At 43.8% G+C, this 21,672-nt stretch overlaps 1 protein-coding gene across 1 annotated transcript in view; it reads right to left on the reverse strand.

Annotated features, from left to right (window-relative positions):
- TENM4 (teneurin transmembrane protein 4) overlaps window positions 1-21,672 on the reverse strand; it is a 520,289-nt gene that overhangs the window by 127,082 nt on the left and 371,535 nt on the right. The window contains 1 exon segment of the mRNA XM_025202552.1: window positions 8,235-8,420. Coding sequence (XP_025058337.1) covers window positions 8,235-8,420 — 186 coding nt within the window.

Genomic DNA, 21,672 nt, shown 5'->3' on the forward strand with positions numbered 1-21,672 from the left:
TGAACTCATTTAATACCAACCAAAGTTGCAGAGGGAGCCTATATTATAAATTCATCTAGAAAAATGCTGTTGGCAGGAAAACCACATTTTTGGTGACACCCTGAAAGGCAACAAGATAGACACTTTATTTTAACCATTCACTGGACAAATATTTTGGCTTGTTTGTCCTTCTCTGCCAGCCTCTTATGGTTGCCATTTCTGATTGCTCATAACCTTAAAAGAAGCTTCAGTTTCTTGGTAGAAACTGCTTCCCTTGAGCTGATGTCTTTTTTTTTTTAAATGGCAAACACGTTGTTCTGCACAGTGTCAACATCATGTTGCTGTTAGTGTCAAATCAGCCACCTAGAAGGGCATTCATGTCCTACTCAATCACATCTATTGTCACTTTGTTATACTTTTCTGGGAAATGTTTAGTGCCTTGGCACTTCTAGGAAGTTCCCGAGCATGTTAGAACTGCAGTCAATATTTCTAATTAAAAGTCAATTTTGGCCATTATGGTGATAATTTCATAAGTTAAATAAGACAATGAACCGCTGCTCAGAGTCAGGAACAACTGAAGCAGGTAGCCTGAAAGCAACTTGCACTGGCTTCATAATATAGTAACTCCATTTCCTTCTGGTTCACACTGGGAGAGAGAACTGGTTGACCAACGTGAATAGGCACGTGGGGTCACATCTTCCCAGGGTGCAAATCAACTAGCTCCATGAACTTCAGTGAACCTTTGCCGATTCACAGTGCTGGAAAATTTGGGCGAAAGGTCATACCACTCCCATATAATGGCAAATACCGTCATTGAAGGAGACTGGAGAAGCTTTATCAGGTAAATAACAAAATAGAGAGACTTCATACCGAAAGCACACTCACCTGCTTGTACTGTACGGCTCACATACATTTATAAAACAATCGCTGCGCAGGACAGACATTTTTGTTTCCTCCTGACTTTCATTATCCAGCTGGGTGGGGTGGGGTGGGGATGAGAGATGACATGGAGAGAAGGTGTGGAGGGAAGGGAAGGGAAGACTTATACAATGTTAACACAAGATCACAGCAGAGGACAAAGCTCCAGGGAGATATATCCTGCCAAAATGACTGAAAAGTCATCCCTTCCAGGCAGTTAGGGTGAGCTTTGTAACAATGAGGAAAGATGCAACCTCAAGACAGCATGTTCATGGTGCATTTGTTTTTAAACACAAAGACAACAGGAAAAAAGAGGAAGGAACACCATACCTTTCACTACCTTATCCAGATAGTGAGCTTGGGAGATAAAAGACAGGACATTTAAGGTAGGATTGAATAATTGCATTACGGCTTGCTACAAGACAGTGCAGGTGCTAGAGAGGCAAAGGAAAGTTTGCTGTGGTATTAAAAGAAAAACTTTGATTACAAGGAGAGAAGAAAGGAGGGAAAGGTGGAACACAGCTATCCTCAGTTGCAGAACTGAGGAAGGCTGTGTTCAAACATCCATTTAGTCTGCTTGCAAGGACTCAATCAGATCAGCAAGAGAAACAGGAAGGTAAAAAAAATATAAACGGCAGGACATGGTAAGGCTCTGACCACCTGCAATAACCCACCTCTGCTTTGCAGCCACTGTTTGCCTTTGTTTTAGGAGAAACAGAGCCATTCTGAACATCTTCCACTTTGCCTGATTATATTACCTTTTCTTAATGAAGCAGCATTGGTCCCCTGTGGCCTTTTTGGAAGCAGTAAGGCTTTTACCCTGGACCACTCTACATTGCATTTACATAGCAGCTTTTCGTCCAGGACTGAATCGCTTTACAAATATTAAATTAACCTCGTGGCGATGCAGTGAGGTAGGTAAGCCTTAGTGTAGCCCTTCTGCGGCAGGATTAATGATGCACAGAGGGGTTTTGGAGGATTGAGGGCCATCTGGTGCCCATTTCTCACTTGAAAGTCAATGGGAGCCAAGTGCCTTTGAAAACCATCACCAAATGGATTTGTCCAAGAGTCAGTGGCGGGGTGCAAAGAGATCTCCTCTCTAACCTAATTTCCCTTTTCTTAACAGCAGTTGCTTTCTATATATATATAAAAAAAAAAGCCTTGGGAATGTTTCTGCTTTCCCTCCTGTGTCTCTGCACCCACAAATGCTTTTCTCCCGTGGCTGTTGTCAAGTAAAAGTTGTTAAAATGTTATGCCGCCTGTGCAGGCATTACTCCTATGCTCCATGCGTGCTCACTCGCAAACGAGAATCCTAATAAGGAATTTCTCTGTATGGATTGGTTCACGGAGACCACCCAAGCAGAGGGTCACAACCCCCAGAAGCTTTCTTTTTTCCTTTGAGTCTAGACTCCTGTGAGCCTAATGGGTGAGTGAAAGCACAAGCCCACTTTTGTAAGTGAGCTGAGAGGGCCTCCATAATCAGAGCTGGACTTGACCGGGCAGCTTTGTAGCTAGGGAATGAGGTTTACAAATCACTCTCACACAGAAGGACTGAATACAAGCAGCACTGCTTTCCTACAAGCCTGGATGGCTGCTCCAGTCCAGGAAGTGGCAATTTGGATTTACCATTTCAGAGCATGCAAAAACCTCTGCCAGCTTTTGCTTTGTGGTTGCAACTTTAAAATGTGAAAATGCTTCTAGAGGGGGCGAAAAATGGAGGGAGTTGTCCAGCCAACTGTGCCATTTATTTGTAGATCCTGCCTTTTCATTCTAATGGCTTGAAGGACCGTGCAGGCTTCTTATGAGAATATCCAGTCTGCAGCTGTTTATGCCACACTAGTGGATCTGCACACACATCTTCCTTCCTGGGTTTATAGTATTCCCACAGGCCTCTGTTTTGGGGTTTTAAAAGGCCATTCTCTGACCTGTGAGCACTCCTTTGGAAAGGTGTAGAGGGGGCAGGTGGAATGAAATTAGGGAGTGCAGGAAAAAGAGGCGCCATAATGTGCATGCAGCCTGATTCTGTCCTGCCGTCCACCAGAAAAAAATAAGGTATAATACCAGTTAATTCACTGGACTCTTAAGTGAGACAGCACTGGTGTAAACGGGGCCAGAATGCAGCCCTCAGGTAATGAGCCAGTGGAGATTATATGAGTTTATGCTATCATTACAAGGATAAAGATAGTGTCCACACTTGACCCTGGTGTCTGCATTTAGTCTTCACTGGCAGAACTGACTCTCCCTGTCATCCAGGGACCAGCTGTGTTCAGCCCAATGAAGAAAAGTTTCTTGGAGTTGTGGAGCCTGGGGGCTGATCCTGGCTGGATTGATTGGGTCTACACAAAGTGCCACATTGCATTCAGCCACGGGTGCTGTGAAACCAGGGGGAGGTCACGTGTAATGTCCTGGGTCAGGTCTTAAAGAAGCCAAGAGCCAAGGTAAGGGCACTTAGGCACCTAAGTGTAATTCTCTTCTACCTTGCTCAAATCCTGAAAACCCATTAATGCATCACCTTGTGTAACATGCCATCATCTGCCCCTATGGACTGAGTCACAAAACAGCAGTGAGCAAGATGATGACCTGCCCACCTTTTGCCTTAACAATTTTCTAGGGACTCAACCAGGGAAGAATAGAGCTGTGCTTAGGTGCCTGCATCCATTTATGTACCTAATGGGTGGAACAGGACCTAGGCAGTGTACCGCTAGGCCCCTTGTTTTATTGCTGACCAAAATGGGAAGTGCATTTTATTGGCACAACTGACATGTTTGAGCACTTAGGAAAAGAGAACAGAATCCAACTGCACTGGGTCTTGTTTGGATTCCAGCCGCTCAAGCAGAAATTGAGAGGCGCCGATTGCAGCCCAGACTGTCTAGCGTGTGTGATTATTTACGCAAAAGCATAGAGGAAAGCCAATCCTAAAGGGCAGACTGCTGAAAATCAAGAGCTAATCTAAATAAGACAAAAAGGAGCTGACTGTGCCATAAGCAACAGCCCATGTGTAGAGGAGGCAGGGCTGTCTGTCTGGGTCTTATTGGGGAACACACTGCTGGAGTATCTCAGAGCAGGTTCGAGGTGTCTAAAGATTCAGACAGCCGCTCACTTGGGTTTTCAGAAGCACCCAGGTGTTTAACTCCTTCTGAAATCAGTGGGACTAACGAGCCAAGGTGCTTTAAAAAACCCCACTAAGTGCCCTCCTGCCATTTCAGCTGGCTAAAGTGCTTTAAAAATCTGGCCCTTAGTGTTTTGGGCAGACATGCAACAGTCAGGTGTGTTTAGCCACAATTAGGTAGAGCATATGTCCCTGCCCATCTCTGCTGGCTGAGTATGCAAATCTACCTCTGGCACTAGCATCTTGGTTAAGTATAGACAGTCAAAATGCCTGAGGCTGAATTGATTCAATCTTTGCAGGTTAACCTAACCTGCATAGATTGAACTGATAAGCAAGTGAACAGACATTCACTTTTGATTCTGGAAATGCAGCCACATGCCTGCATTGGCCCAGGCCAGAAGCCGGGGGGTGCAAGAGCACATCTGGCTGCTCAGTTGGAGCAGACAGCTTGGGCCAAGGCCCATGCTGCAAGGGAGGGGAGGGTTTGCAAAGCATCCTCGGATGCTGGGGAACTGTGAGTGAATTTGAATCTGGAGGGGATCTGGGCAGAAGTTCAATAAACTGATTTAACCTAAATCAGTTAAGTCTGATACTACATCCATCCAGGTTTATCTTAAATTGGTTTTGGCCATTTTGAAAGTGGTTTACGTGCACTGAACGTCTGTTGTGTTACAGATTTGAACTGGTTTCCAATCCATTACACCGGTTTATGCATAATTTCTGTCCCTGGCCCCTGTGTTTGGACTGTCATCCTGCAAGGACTGTGACTACTGCTGATTTCAGTAGAGGGAGGCACTTTATCCCCTCTCCTCTGCATGTGCACGCATGTACAATCATACACAACCTAGACCAAAGCCTTAAGGCTTTTTGGCTTGTAGAAAGCAATTCAGGGGAATCTCTGACTCAGAGGAAATCTGAATGCCCTTCACAAAGCCTAAGCAGCCAGGTGGAATCCTGCCCTTGCATCTCAGAGGTAGGAGACAGGATCCTTCACATTTTGCAGCGTGGATACTCATCAGTAGTGAATGCAATTCCTTATTCTCTTTATGTAAAGCTTGTGGCCAGGCTTGGATGGATGTGGCATTCATAGCCTCATCCACCACAAGTCCCTGTGGCCCACTTACAAACCTCTCTTGGAAATCCAGGCTGCGACTTTGCCCTTCAGAAGTCATAGGAAGGAGGAGAAATTCCACCTTAACACACAGGCTCCCTTAGAAAACTCAGTGGTCTTTTTACTAGTCCTCACCATTCACTGTCAACCCTTGAAAAACCCAAGTGGTCTCCAAGGGCTGCTAATGAATAGTGAGACCTATTAAAAAAACAGGTGCTTCTCTACTTCTCTAATCTTCCACTGTCTGAGGGCTGCATTGTGTATGCACCTTAGTTCTTGATTTTAGGAATTTGGAGTAAATACATTTGCCCATTCTGCTGGGTTCAAAGACTCCCGCAGTTCTATAATCAACTCTTGTGTTCTCCTCTCTTGCCTGAATGCACTAAAATGACTGAATTAGGATGAGGAACACAAGCTTCTGCATCGATCTCCTGGTTGGGAATTAACTGAGGTTATGCTAATGAAAATCTCAGAATGTGAGGAATTGAGCTACTGTACTCACTATCCTAAGTCTTTGTATGAGCAAACACAATTAATCCACTGAGATCAGAGTGGTGCGGCATAACAAGAAAGGGCTTCCTAGGACCTTAAAGGAGAAATAAAAGGAGTTCTTACTCTTGTATGTGTTCAACAGGAAATGGAAGGAGAAGCTTCCTTTACTTGTATCATCCATTGCTATCAATGTTACCTGCACACATGGCAATATTGTTAAAGCATTACTTCAGCAATGGGGTTTTATGCTGGTCAGTGCTAAAGCAGGCTGACAATGACACAGACATATAAGGGATTACTCTCAACAGAACAAGTTGCCATGCAGGGAAATTACACAAGGACAAGGGGAATGCTTACCACACATTTAATGTAATTCCAAGCCAATGTCCTTTCATCTGTGCCAATATTACTTGCGTATGACTCCCTCACACATTATTCAATTTGCCCGGATATTTATGACTTTGTCAAATCTCCATTACAGTCTATACATTTAGGAAATATGGCTTACAGCTTCAGAGGCATAAGTCTGTACACGTTTGTTGTTAAACCACCACGTAGGAGGAGGAGGGAGAAGAAGAAACTGAATTATTTTGGCACTGAAAATAAAGGATGATTCCTAAAATGAAGACAGCCCTGCAACGGGAGTGTAGGGCTGTGGGGAAGTATAGTGGATGTCATTAAAAGCTTGCTTTTTGCTGCATTGCGGTGTTTGCCTTTACTGTAATAACGTGGGTACCTTCTATTTAGAAGGAGGACTGCCGCAAATAATGTGGTAACTTTAATTACCATGAAAGAGAAAACCTCTTGTTCTCAAACAATTCAGGTATATGGGCTGTGCATTGAAATACTGAATGCTGTACTAGTGGCATTTTGTCTTTGCCTTTGCACTAATAAAATGGTAACCATTCTATGAAGTGAGTCTTCTGGTGCATGAATGGCCTCTACGTTAATCACCTTCTGCAATCAGGAAGTTTTCCTACAAATGGATATATTCCCTCATACACTGTGATGAATCTTCATCCCTATCGATCACCCAAATTTCCAGAGTTTGGTAAGCAGAGTTCTGCTAATGAAACTATAAAGTAATATTGCTAAATAAATAAATAAATAAACAAAATCTGCAGCACCTCAGTCAACACATGATTGCTTTCCTTTCATTTTTAAGTCATTTAAAGGGAGGGACTTTCGCCCCTGATTCATGGGAAAAACTGAAAGCTGTTAGGTGCTTGGAAAAGACAACAGAATGTAATTTCTAATGTGTTAGGGGGAGTTGTTGAGTGCCAGATAGTTTTCATTAGGGATGCTTGCCGGGACCATAATGTGGTTCGGTGATATTAGCATAAATAAATGATAAGCCAGAACAGAGACACAGGCAGGGCTCATTACATTACCTGGATGTTGGAATTAAAGCATTTTGATCAGGCTTCAGTTATTGACTAGCTTGGTGTGTGCAGATCTACCTGGCTACATGCATGGCAGAGTTGATCATACGCAGATACAAGTGCAAAGCAATGCCCAGGTATGATTGGTGGGTGCTTTTATTACCAGAGGTAGGTTTTATATAGCATGATTTGTTTGTCTTGTCAGGCACTGTTATAGTCAGAATGATGCAGGGACAAAACAAAGGAACTCTAAAGGACATTAATAAAAACAGAGGGCCAGATTTTGCACTCAATGGCACCAGTGTAAATCTAAAGTGGCTGGTGTCATTGGCCAAATCTAAATTGAACAAGACCCACCCTGGCATATCTGAGAGCACAATCAGGCCCACTGCCATGTGATCTGGCTGCTATTGGTTGTTATTTGGTTTCTGTAGGGTGGGTAGGGTATTTCACTGAACAGGAATCATATGGGTGAAGGGGTGATAGAAAAAGACAAGAAAGAGATAAAAGTACAGCATGGAGTAAAGTTAACTCGGATGAAGAGGGAATGTAAACTTGAACCAGATCTTTAATGAGACAGTAGATTCCTTAAGGCAGAAACTGTGCTATTTTGCATAACGTTAAGCCTACTGATGGCACCTTGTAAATAATAGGCATGCCATCAGCTCAGAGCTTAAGGTAAGTGCCAGATGCACTGGAAACACAAACACAGTGGGAGAAGGAAATGTGAGATGGCTAGAGGTAGAGAGAGACCGAGTGAGCCTGCTCTGAAAATAAACGAGAAGTTTTCGGAACACAATTCTCCTCTTTTGCTGGGAACCAAAGTAGTTGTGCAAATAATGGAGTGAATCAGGGTAATGGAAATTTAAAACAGGCCGCATGTTTCTGAATGAGCTGTAGACACAGCAGACGGGAGTCTCGAAGGCAGATGAGAAGATCTTTTGCAAAAGTCAGAGGGGTGTTTTTCAAAGCATCTAGCTAAGGTCTGGTGGCTTGTCTCTGCGAGATCAAACTTTCTAGAGAGGTATATTTCACTTCTGATCATAAAAAATATATATGGCTGTGTCATCACCAAATGAAAGGACATTTTGCCTTGTTCCCACATGAAAATGTATGATGTCCGAACTTGAAATCCAAGAACAAAGGTGCTCATGCTACACTAAGTCACACAGATTCAATTAAGCATGCTCCTTTTCTCCTCCCCAGTCATCAATTATTCTTTAAAAAGTATTTTTCCCCCTACCAATAGTGCAGTGCTCTCCGTTCCAGCCTGGGCTGCATTCACACTTGCCGTCCCGGCATGTCCCATGCTCATTGCAGCGTGGGTGACACGCCCGCTGATCACAGGCTGTGCCCATCCAACCCTCCTCGCAGCGGCAGGTGCCTCCGACACAAATGCCATGTCCTCCGCAGTCTGCTGCACAAATCTCTGTGGGAGAGGAGAAAAGAGGGGGGTGGGGGAAAGGGAGGGAGAAAGCCAGAATGTTATTTTTAAGAAAAGCAGCCACACTTCACTACCTCTCCTTATGGCGAATGAAAGGAATTCCTGCAGCTCATAACACTAATCCTTTCTGACAATAAGAATCTAATAAGTAGATTACAAAAAAAAAAGAAAAAAGAGACGGACATGCATTGCAGAGGTCTGCTGCGATTGATCCTCCTGTTTGCTTTCTAATTCTATCACACTCCTCGAGCTTTTGTGCTGGTCAAATCCAGAGGGGAAGGCTCTTCAACCAACGGAACAAAAGTCACATTTAATTAAAAACCGGTTAAGTGTAAAAACAATGCACAGATAAATCACTGGTGATAAAGTTAAGTGCTGGCAAAGTCAGTCTATGGCTTGTGAACCTGTGGTTCTGGGGATGGGATTCATTAACTTGTCCCTTTTTTGGTTAAAGTTAATAAAGAGCATTTTTATTTGGATTTTCTCAGAGGGGATTTGCTCAGGCTCTGTTCTTTGCCTGCCCCAATTAATAATGCACTTCCAGGCATTTGGTACACAGCTATGGATTTATTTGAGGAGCTTTCTAATTTGGACTTTGTGGGGTGCAATGAGCCCTCAGCTCTCTCTGCAGTCAGCAGGCATAGATGATGCTTGGTTATATGGGCACTCATTTCCTGGTAAGAAAATATCCTGAGGATGTGGTACCTAATGCTCTCACCAAGTTTAGCTGGATTTGAGGATACTTGTTGTCCTTCAAAATCTGCTCATAAACCTGTATTAGGAATCTCAAGATTTTTACCTGTATCCTATTTTATCATCTGTCTGGAAAAATAAGGGTGGGAGTAGAGTGTATGTCCATGACACTGACAGTAAAGCCCCAGTTTCTGCTACTACCACAGAACATGGACTTGTAAGAAAAATAAAACAAACCCTAAAGTGCTGTCACATAGCTGAAGAAGTTAAACACATCTATTTCTGCTTCTCCAGAGTCCAGACTCATCAATTGACTTCCTACTTCCTATCTGTGTAATACAAACTAATGGCACTCTCCCCCTCTCAATCCATGTGCAAGTGCGGAGACCCTGACTGTATTTCAGACTGACCGCTCTTTTCCCTCCCTCTATTCCTCCCATGTCTGTTTGGACAGACTATCTGAGTCAGGATCAATCCATCCAGCCACTCTGTACTTTCATTCTTTACTGATGGTCCTATTTCATGGGGCTTCTGATTATGTATGAACTGTGTCCCCTGTGCCACTCAGGAGTGGGAAGGGAGGATACGGGAGAGGAGGAAGGATGATTCCTCCTTTCAGTACAAGTAGGCAGGAATCTAGCTGAGAAATCCTCAGGTGAAGGAGTGGTCCATGCACTGGGTGGTCTGCCACACGGCATACTTGCTTGGGGTATTTAAGTTCCCAGTACTGCTCAGAACATAGTAAGGCTAGTAAGGACTAGGATGTGTGTGTGATATCCGTGCATGCAGGTGTAGTAACATGTTCTACAGGGAAGGTTTCTGCTCCCCTTGGCCACTTTGCTTTGTCCCAGAAGCATGGGCCAGCCACACACCATGCAAGCCCAAATGGCTCCAGTCTTTCCCATTTGTGCATCTCAGTATAGGAAGGGTAGGATCTAGCCCTAGAGGTCCATGGGGGAGAAGAGGATTGGTCTTACATAAGACATTTGCTTCAGGTCACTAACTGCACATAAAAAATTCAGTATGACTCTGCCTGTATTAACATCACACCTGACTGAAATTCAGGCTTACATAAGTTGGCCTGAGTATTTTCCTAATTAATACTGCCAGCAACAGGAAACTTTGGACATACAGGACTTTTAAACACCTCTTTTGCGGGGGCTAGTATGTTCATTTGGATTTGAGAGGACGATTTTACATGTCCCTGATTCCAATCACAAGACTGGTGTGATTGTGATTAAATGGATTCCCTCATTCAAGGACTTGGAAGCTCTTTACAAACAAGGGTTACTGTAATGCATAATGGTGTCTAAAACTTGTAGAAAAAGGTGTAACCATCAGGGTCTTCATGAAGGGCAGCAGCAGTGGAAGGGGTGGTGGCAGAGGCCAAGCTGATGGATGGCCCAGTCACAGCTGTGACTGCCATTTTTGTGCCTCCTGTAAGTGGGCATCCAGGGCTGGTGGCCCAGTCGCCCACTGCTTATTATGCTACTGCCTATAAAAGATACCTCACTTATCAAGCACTTTACATCTCAGAGCTGTGTAATAATTTCTGGCCGAATGTCTCACAACTCTCCAGACTCTTGGGAATGCACAGACAAGGGTAACATTGCCTTTTCCATGTTCAGGCCTTTGGATATAAACTGGAGTACCATTTTTAAAGGTACTTGAGTAACTCAAGGAGCTTGAATATGTCCCATTTTCAACACTGACTGGGTCAGATTTTCAAAGGCAATCAGGAACCCAGGACACAGATTGGTACCTAATAGGGTTTTCCAAAACACTGAAGCCATAAGAGTGAGGCAATGCTTCTGCAAATGCCAGTAGGTGTCTAAATACCTTTAAAATATGACCATCAGGGGTCTAGATGTCATGGGACAACAAAGATATTTAGGGTGGTATATTCATAATAAGAATCATATTCATAATAATTCATATTCATTTGAAAATAGGCTCCTTGGACACTTACACTGAAGCACTATTTTACTTGTTTTATCTGGAATTAACAGTTTGATCCTAACCATGCCCAGGTGGAGTAAATACGTAGAGTCATACCATGGCACACGCTAAGAAAAGGAGGCACAGATCAGTCAAAAAACTAACAGGGGTGGTGGAGCACCTGGGAAGAGAACTCAGTAATCCTTATTTCCTGGCCCTCGCCAGACAATTGTGCAACAGAGCGTAGGCCTACAGGGATGTTCTGCAGACACATTAGATGGGCCAGTTAACTACTGTAGGAGTAAATCTGTATGGAAACAGTTGGCTGACCACGGAGCCAAAAGTCTGGGAGAGCATAAATAACCAAAACCCCCAAACAGCTAGATTTATGGCACCGAACCTCAACCAGAGAAGGAAAAGGAATTAAACAAAGTCTGGTACTTATGTCCAGGTTAAGAAAAAGTTTTATATTCATCTCTCTTAGCTGATTCTCTCCTTGTCTTTGTAAAGAGTTACTCCAGGCTTGTGTAGGAGAGACTTCTTTCATTGCTGAAGTCCCTTCTGGGGACAGCAGACTGAACCCTTCTACTACAGGCTGATCATGTTTAAGTGCTGCTGATGACCTAGCAAAGAAGAACGGCTTGGAAGATAAGACACTGGACGAGGCCTCAATTCTCAGCATAGCTTTTTCTCCGTACAGAAAAAGGGAAATGAGGTGGAAAGAAGCTGAGTTACTTGCCCATTGACACACACATAAGCAATCTGGGCATTTGTACATGTTTGTGCCACAGCACTGGGAGCTTTTTTAAAAGTACCCGGTGCTGTGGCACAGGCAGTTGTATAAGTAGCAAAATGCGAGTCAGCGCTGAGAAAGTGAAGGCTATTAATCATATCCATGGGCGACTGGTGCCTCCTGAGTCTTGGTGGGCACCAGATCACCGACAGGGAGGGGAGGGGTCCCCCGGCCGCTGATCACAGCTGGCGCTTCTAGGGGGTACATGGCCGATCTCAGGGGGTGCACCCCGCATGCAGCGCAAATGATCAAGTCGATTAATCAAGTCTGCTTTGACCCGCTGGATCTCCGGTGGACCATGGGATGAAACGGGAGGTGTATAAATGCCCTCTGAGACAAAGCAGGGAAGAGCACCCAGATCTGAGGAAGAACCAACCCACTACCCTTGCCCACGAGACTGAGCAGAGTGACACCTGAGCAGGTCAGAGTTCTGTATATACTGTGTCAGCACGAGAGGGAAGACAAAGGAAGCTATTTTGAGTTCATTTTCAGAAGTTGCTCAGGGATTACTTAAGAGTGTGAAACTAGGATAATAGAATGACAATAAGAAAGAGACAAATTTCGATAAAAGATAGGGAGCTATAACCCTTCTGACAGTGAAACCTCTTTGTGGAGTACGTTGTCTATGAAGAGGGTTGGAAGCCCATGGGAATACTTTAATTTCAGCTGGAAAATGCACGTTGTAGGGAACAATTATGCAATGTCAGGCATGGTGGGGAAGGGCCTAAGTGATCTCAGGCAACCTGTTTTCAGCCTTTTCCATAATCAGAACCCTCTTTCTCCAAGTCGGCCCTCCCTAGGTTCTCCCTCGCATCTTGCAAAGATCCCTTCCCTCGGAGCAGTACAGCAAGGGCGAGGAGCTTACAACCTTCAAGCTGACGAACTCGGAGCTAAGATCTAACACTGAGGGTCCCGATTCTGAGATGGGATTGACTTCAGATGAATTTTCCCAGCTGAGAACTTTGTCCTAGGTATATTGCCTTCTAAATCCCAAGGAGCCAAATTAACAAATCTCTGCTGTGAAAAGCACTTGTGAAGCAAAACGCTTAAGACAGTCTCACTAACACGTAGTTTAATTATTCTTGACAAAGAGAGCCAGGAATTCTCCCATCTAAATCTTCCATTTAACAGCCAGCTCAGAAATAGATGTGAGCAGTACAATTTAAATAGCCTTACAGCACACAGCATGCTGTACAGCCTGCCCCTTTTATAACATGGGCCTCTGAAATACTCACAGGTTACTAATGGATGATTAAATACCCAGAGTAGCCTTTATTTTTATGGTGGCACTCAAATAAATATTTAGAAGGGATTTGCATTTAGGGTTTTGGGGTTTTGTTTTTTTAAATGCAGGGCTTTTCAGGCAGCATGAGACAGCTGAGGCTGATTTGTTGATGAGGGCAGGTGAATCATTACGTTACCATTTGATCCAAATGATGGAATTCGAATGCAAGCTGCATTGTTTTTTTTTGGTTTTTTGGGGAGGGGGGGAGAGGGGGGTGAATTTCCCAATGCTGTTGTTAAAATTAAAGAACATGATTAGCTCACATTTGAGCCGAGTGAGAGAATGAGGAGAAGAAAAACATTTAATTCCCTTATTACAGTATCCACAGATTCTGGTTAATGCTGCTTTATGTTGCTGCTGCCTATTAAGCTTAGCTAGGGCACTTTGCTTGGGCATAAAAGCCCTGCTTGCTAAATATTTTCATACCAGCTGTTCCCAAAAGGTGGCTAAATATTTCCTTTCATCTTTAATCTCTTTTGCTGTTTGCATGAATAGCAGAGTCATTACTGATCCCGTTCCTAGGTGCATTGTGTTCTTTCTCATGCCCTTTCAATATGGTTTCATTTTCTTTCTTTGCTTTCAGGGCTGCCCACAGACCCTTGGAAAGCGAAGGCACTTCTGGTCAAAATGCGGGGGCGGGGAGGGCTTCTGTACCTCAGGCCATGTTTTGAGGCTAGATGCATGAATGGAGATGCTACTGGCTTCAAAGGAAGAGAGCAGCCCATGCACCTCACAGGGGAAAATACAGAGCCATTTCTAATGTCCATCAGTCCCTTTCCTATGGTAGAGAATAAAAAAACCAAACAAAGGTGGTCGCTGACTCTGATAACATGGCTCAGTGTCAGGAGCAAAACAGATTCTCCTCTGAAATGGAGCAGCACCCACAGAGAGAACCAAGACACAGCAGTAGGCTACTATGTCCCCTTGATCCTACCTGGACCTGTATTTAGTGCAGCAGGTGCCAATCCTGTCTCCCCAACATACCCTCTCTCACCCCACTACTGGGCACTTACCATCTTGCTAGTGGAAGCCAGATTTATTTGGGAGGATTTTGTTTTATGCTCTTTAGTTTTTTCTTTCCATGTACACTTGGAACTGGTTGGATAGGCACAATTTGGGGTAGACTATGCCCAAGGTACTGCAGTGCTTATAATGAGGTGTGAGGAGGAGTTTTATAATCTCTTAATTTAGTGAGAGTTGCCCACAGGGCTTCTAGGCATTGCCCAACATTGTCATTGAGCCATGGTCTCATTCCAACAGGATCGTAGCTATTTCTTGTGCTGGGGTGCAAGAACTCATTGATCATGAGCTGCTCATCATCTTTTCCAAGGCTCTGTACAGCCTATGCCCACCTTACCTATAGTCTCTCAGCATCAAGAGGTTGACTTTGGTCTCCAGCCACCTATGATGCCTGTCTCCTTCACCCACTGATGAGAATTTCAAACAAGCACCTTTTCTATCATGCTGGCTACCACATCTTGAAGGGAGGGACTTTTGTTGTATGATTCAATAACACTGATCAAAATGGGGTCTTGATCCATTGCCATGATTCCTTGGTGCTGGAGCACTGCTACGACAAGTTGTAAGTCCAGAAAATAAGATGTGCGTCTGGGCCCAGACTAGATAAAAGTGGATGAAGTGAATTGACCAGGTATGAATATAAAGAACAGCATGACAAATCTGGCAATATTGATCTTTAAATGCTTTGCAAGAAGCCTGGTCTACAAGGTGACCCATAGGTATGACAAAATTACAGAGAATAAGAGCATAGACATACTATGGGATTTTTCACTTGTTAAGTGTTCATGGTGCATATGCAAGAAGATCAGTCCTGTTGGTTCTGGAAAAGAGGGAAGGAAAGTGGTTCATAGTGAACTTTTCTATTTGATGAGGAAAAACAATGGAGAACACAAGGAATGATTGACAGATGTGATCATTTATGGTAAAAACTGAAGAAAATCTGGGGCCTGAAAGATGTAAGCTTGATGCCAATTATTCATGGGGCATAAGGGTCTCATGAGAGAAGTATTACAACAGCACTACATATACTGGAAGGTGGCTCTACTATAGCAACACAGGATCTTCAGGAAGCAATAATAAGAGCTCCTCTAAAACACCAAAGGAGGCAAATAACATTCCAAATGTGCTGGGCTAGAGACAGACATTCAAAAAGCCTGAGCCTGAATTGATTCAATCTTTGCAGGTTAATCTAACTTTGCTAGGCTGAACCAGTTTGTAACTGTGAAGACATCCCAGATATTCAGGCACATGTCCGCAGTGTCTCAGGCTAAAAGCTGGGGGGCGCTAGAGCGGCCCTCCCCTCCCTTGCACTATGCTGAGCTGAGGAGGGTGTGACCAGGCCCTGGCAGTGATGCTCTGATTAGGGAAAGGTTCACTCCCCCACACTCTCCTTACTCCTAACTCAGTGTTTATCACCCCATTAAGAAAACAACAGAGGGACATTACCAGCTACCTGTTGATTCTGCCTTTGTCCCGCCTGCCATAGCACGTGGCATGTGGTCTGCTGCTGTAGCATGTGGTCTGCTAGCTAATGCTGAGAGGGGGGCTGTGTATGGCAGATGGGATGGGGAGGGGAGGTGGGGAGCAGGGGAAAGCCAGGCAGATGCCTGCAGTCTCTGCCGGAGCTGCAACCAGGGAACAGAAGGGAAGGGCCAGCTCTGCTGTGGAACAGAGAGCCCTGCCCAGCCCAGAGAGCATGCTGGGATGCTGGGGGTATCTGGTTTATCTTAAACCAACAAGGAGTCTGGGACACACATTGCATAAACCGGTATGACCCAAATCAGTTAAGTCTTATACTACATTCAATCACTTTGTCTTAAACTGGTTTCAGTCATTTTCAAACTGGTTAATGTGCACTGAACATCTGTTCTGTTACAGGTTCAAACCAGTTTCTGATCGCTTAAACTGCTTTATGTGAAATTTCTGTCCCTAGTCCTGGTGTCTTGATCTAGGTTAGACCTGTACTAGTGACTGCATTCCTTCAAGATCCTGGGAAGTAGTCATATGCACAAAGGCCTGAGAGTAGTCAAAATCTGCCCCTTCAAAAGTCAACAGATTGGTACTTTTCAGTCTATTCCTTCAGAATAAACAGAAAACCCCATCAGTGCCTAGCCACCAGTACACTGTTTCCTCCACAACCCATTTTAATTGAGATTACATACATAGTAGCTTCACAGAATACCATGTGATATAATCTGGGGCTTCACAGTATTTTCACAGTGCATTACAGAGTCAGGTTGGAGAAAAGGGAAAATGATGTCCATTTCTGCTTAATTTATCACAAATCTGTTTGTACCAGTTTACAAAAAAAAAATAAATTCTATTATTGGCTTGACAAAATGTTAAACCCTTTCAGCTTAGCAAGGAGCAATACACATGGAAAAAAATTAGCATTCATGTGAAGTAAGATAGAATCTGAGATTTAGCTGCCTCTGACCTGCCTGCTAAATCGTTTAATAAATATGGATTTCGTGCTAAAATATAAGATCGGGTAAATTGTCCAGAGCTTCTTGAGAAACAGGGGCAATTCCACTGACCTTCAACATATTAATAGAAAATTTAATAATTAAAAATCTGTCTTAACTGGCGATTTTCTGGTTTCAAGTTAGCTCAGTGGAGGCAATTTCCAGCAATGTCTGGATTCTTCCAGAAAAACAAAGCATGGTAAGGAGACAACAAGTGGGATGGAAAGACCTCTTTTGTGAGGAGACAAGCTTTGCATTGAAAGCTTGCATTCATTTCACAGAGTCGGGAATAGGATATGTGTAGGAGCAGACTATAACATAAGGTGAGGGGGGAAAATGTCAAGCTTCATAATCAACACAATGAGGACACCCATGAAGTAGTCAAGGTATTTGGTAGTGTCATGAAACTCATTTATGTCATTTGATCAATACCTATTGTGAAAATGCAGTTCCTATGTTGGAAGCGAGGTGGGTACCCAACTAATTAGCATTTAGCCTACCTTTTAAGTCTTTTAAAAAAAAGGGGCTCCAGAACCTTTCAGACCACCGAGCAAAACACAATCCAATACAGAGCTTTTGAAGACCTTTCTTTGCCACCACAATACCAAATTTGCAATATGAACCCTTTAAAAAGCACTTCACCTCTGTAATTACCAGATAAATAGCTATGTGACTTATGCTACTGTCGTTAATTGAAGGTCACAGAGTGTTTCAATTACAGCTGATGTATTGCAACAAATTCTGTGTTCCTGGATGTGGGTCTGAAAGTGCCCCCTACTCCTTTGTCTACCCTAGTATTAGATTCAAACATCCTGTGCAAGTTTTGAATCGATCGAAGGATAGCTACAACATGACAGCAAGCAAGTACCATATTTAAGCACAATCTCAATGAGTCCAAGACATCTGGAGTGTTGCTTCTTCTAAGAGCACAGTAGGACACTTCTTACATCTTCCTACATTCGGTGAGAGGAGCTCAGAGGACTTGAACTGAACCTGACAAGAGCCAAGTTACAGACAGGAAAAGTGAGCATAAGGGACTTGCTTCTGGTCACAGAAGGAAGCCGTGGTAAAAGTGATCAACCGAACCAACTTCTTTCAGCTCCCACTCCTCTGCTTCATTTGCAAGACCATCTTGCTGTCCCTTGCAGGGAGGAAGGCTTCACCTTGTGGTAGTGGTGAGTTCAATTCTAGGCTCTGCCAAAGACTCTCTGGGTAGCCCTGAGCCAGTTTGGGTAGAAGTAAGCACCCATGTCAACCATTTCAGTGCCATTGACTTCAGTTTACAAGCAACCAACCTACTCACTTGGGGCTGAAATTTCTGCTGACTGGTCCCTTCAAAGCAGACACAGCATAACTCCTACCTCCCACCTGAGTAAAGGCTCAGAGCCCCAGCTCAGGCTTGACCCTGGGACACCCAAAACAGGGTTTGTAAGCTAGACCACCTGGTCTATGAGGCCTGATCCTGTAGACATGTTATGAACAGGTCTCAGAATGACATTTGGTCAGCCCCAGAGTAGGAAGAAGGGCAGATACAAGCTGCTAGTAGGCAGAGGGACAACTCAGCACCTGCCTAAAACTCAGCTGGAGGCACCAGGAAACATAAGGTGATCCTAGGAGAGGTATCAGACAGAAGCAGGAGACAGATGATGGCAGAGAAATCATTAGTGGTGGCCTTGGATGCTAAAACATGGGTCACTTAAACAGGTACCTACCTACAAGAGAGAGCCTGTGCCTGATGGTCCTGACCAGCCAGGTACACCAGAACAGTCCAACACCTTGCCCTCCCTTTGTGCCTCCTTTCTCCATCTACCAAAGGGGCAGGAGATGGGCATGGGGTAAGAACAACAACTCTTTCCTGCTGCCTTTTGTCTACAGGGATTGCATACTCTTTGGGGCAGAGCTGGCTCCCGATATGGATGTGCAGCACCTAGATCAATGGCATCCTGTTGGTACTTTGAAGTGGAACAGTAACAACAGTAACCATGATCATTATTGCCCTCAAGACTGAGATAAGACCCCTGATGTAACAGACTGATGCTCTAATCCAGTCAACAATTGGATGCAGGACTATCATTTGGAAAGTTGCAAAATAAATCACGTTAGGAATAATTTCAGGTGCATAGTTGCGTAAGAAGGCTTCCCGCCTCCTCTCTGAAACACTATTGCTTTGTCAGCTGCCTTTTTATTAACCAGCAAGGCTGCTGGCTTTCAGTTTATCCAGTGATAACTTCTGCAACATTTATTAGACTCTCCGTGCCTATTTTCATCCTTTCCTTACATGCGAGGGGCTAAACATGCCACTGCATCTGAAGATACTCTTATATGGCTAGGATTTACTTGTGCACCATTGTCAATCTTCTCAGTATTTACTATTCAGAACTTTATTTTACACCGTTACCTCCTGTTGGATGGAAGGACATGAAATGCCAGGTCTCCATGTACTGGATTTCCAGAGCTGATATTCATTAAATAAAAATAAATATCCTAAAGAGCTGGATTATGTTTTTCTCTTTGATGTTTAATTGGATCTTGGTGCTTTCTAGAATGTGAGTTAAGGCTTCCCGAGCAGTTACAATTCCTAGTGCATAAATGAATCTCTTACCAGGGCTTCTGTATGCTGATTTTAATTTCTTTCCCCTGTCCACAGCCAGAAGATAATTTCGATAGTAAAAAATTGTTTTGCTCACGCTTTTCTGTCACTAATAAAGAATTACATTTTGTTCCTTCCTGATTCAATGAATTTCCATTTTGTCTCTACTTAAAACTGAATGCATGCTTTCCAAACTATGCACTGATGTGATCACCAGAGTCAGCTGTGATTTCCCATTTCAGCACTGTTGTGGGATGAGCCTCAACTTGGTTTGAGATCACATTTTGATTTAAACAAGAGTTTACCCAATAATCTGGAACATTCATTAGTGTTTTTGTTATCATTCCCTTGCCTTCTTTTCTTTAAAGAAAATGCATTCAATCTACTTAGCTCTGGTGAAATGGTTTGGACTGATAGCCCCCTAGAAACTGCAGGCCTTTATCTGGTGTGTGCTGGCAATGGCTCTGAAGACTTTGCTCCTCCATGGTGCTAATACATCTCAGCACTGACCTGGAGGAATCACCTTTACGAGAGAAAGGAGCACTATATACTTCAAGACATATTCCAGCTTTGACCCAACTGCTGAGACTGCTAAAAGGGTACCAATTAAGTGTGAATCATGATCGTGATTTTTACAGAGTAGCCATCTATTTGCTACTTCAAGCAGGTCACCAGACAATAAGAAGATGGTCATGACTTTTGGTCATTAATTGTCTTGTCTCCAGTGAACTTGAGGTAAAAGTTCACCCATACCCCATTACTTCCACTCCTCAAGCTCAGGGGGCAATTGCCATATCTAGTTATTCCTTCCCACAACCTTGAAAGTTGTACCACATCTTACGAAAGCCTAGAGAATTCTTCACGAAGGGTGTTTGTGCCCAAAAGCTTGCTAAGAAGAAGTTTTCCAACTATTTGATTTGGTCTAATAAAAGGTATCGCATTTACCCAAAGAACTTTGTCTGTCACAGTAGTGTACTATTTCTTAATCAGATGACCTGTATCCATGGATTTACAGGGAGTGCTGTGTATTTTCTCACCTCCCTGAATGCTTGATCTTCTCTACCTGTAAGTCAACGCTAAGGCCCGTGCTTATTTTAATGATGAAGGATCAGGTACTAAACTCATACGTAACTTTGACTTCCACAGACACCGCCCAATTTCAGGGAGGATCTGAAGGACTCCAAGCAGGCTCCTGCAAGCCACGTGGGTGAGCCAACAAGAACCTGGGCCTGTGAGCTGGTGGGAAGTTAGCATCCTGTAAGTCCTCCCACTGTTGAGTCCTCAGGCTTCATCACACCTCCTAAGGTCTTCCAGGCTCCAGACTTCTTCAAAGTTGGTTTGTCTCAAGCTGAGGAAGGCAGGGCTTCCTGGCCACATGGCTCAATGGTGGTCCTGTCCAGCAGACTGCCCTGAAACACCCTGCTGTTTCACAATGGATTCTGAAAGGTTGGGCTTTGCTCCAATTAGAATGAGACCATGTTTTATATATATAATTAATATGTATTACATATAATGAATGCTTCCCTTTCCCTGCAGGACTCTGGAAAATAGAGTCAAGGGCCAATGAGGAAGAGAGCTGGAGGAACCATGCTCTAAGACATGCAGTTGACTAAACACAGCTACCCTATCTGATGCGAGGCGTGTCTATAACATGGTGTCTAAACTTCCCTTTGCTGAGCCATGTGGGTCAAGTGCTAGGGAAGAGCCATCTCAAGCTGCATTTGGGCCCATCCTGTTCAGTTTTGAGAGCAAGGTAAGTCACAGACACGGCACAGCTACACATATGCATTTGAGCTGCCAGATCCCTCAGCTGAGACAGAGAATATTCAACAGCAGAGGTCAACTTTGACTCCTCCAAAAAGGAGGATTTGCCCTTTGTTCACACTGATTGGAACACCAGCTTCAGTTTTAAAGAATTGTCTTGCTTGAGTTTATTGAAGATGCAACATCATCTGTCTTTGAGACAGCTATTCAGGCTGCACGTAAAGGGCCAATCTTTGGTCAGGTCCATGCTGGTGTGATAAGGGAGACCAAAGGGCCTCTGAGTCTCTCTCTTCTCCATGGCACTCCCACTAGACACCAGTATAGCTATGTCTGCACAAAAGCCTCTTTGCATAGGTATAGCCAGGCCAACTCCTCCCTACTGGTGAACGTTACTTACTTCTTCCCAGAACAGATATACTGAATCAATGGAATAATTTAGCATGCTGTTGTTTGGAGGCCTATAGTAAAGGTAACACAGCCTCTTACACTTGCCCTGTGACAGAAAACTTGTAAAATTCAGCTAGCATTAAAGAAGGAAAGATGGAATTGCCCCAAACAAAAATGGTCCATTGACTGCTGAGACTGTTGAGATCATGTCTGGGTAAACAGAGGAGTGCAGGACCACAAACTGATGAACCAAAATCACTGTGTTGAAAATTAGATCAAATTAATGGAAAGAAGATCGGAAG

The sequence above is a fragment of the Alligator sinensis genome, unplaced genomic scaffold (assembly GCF_000455745.1).
Source record: "Alligator sinensis unplaced genomic scaffold, ASM45574v1 scaffold1089_1, whole genome shotgun sequence".
NCBI classification, from domain to species: Eukaryota; Metazoa; Chordata; order Crocodylia; family Alligatoridae; genus Alligator; species Alligator sinensis.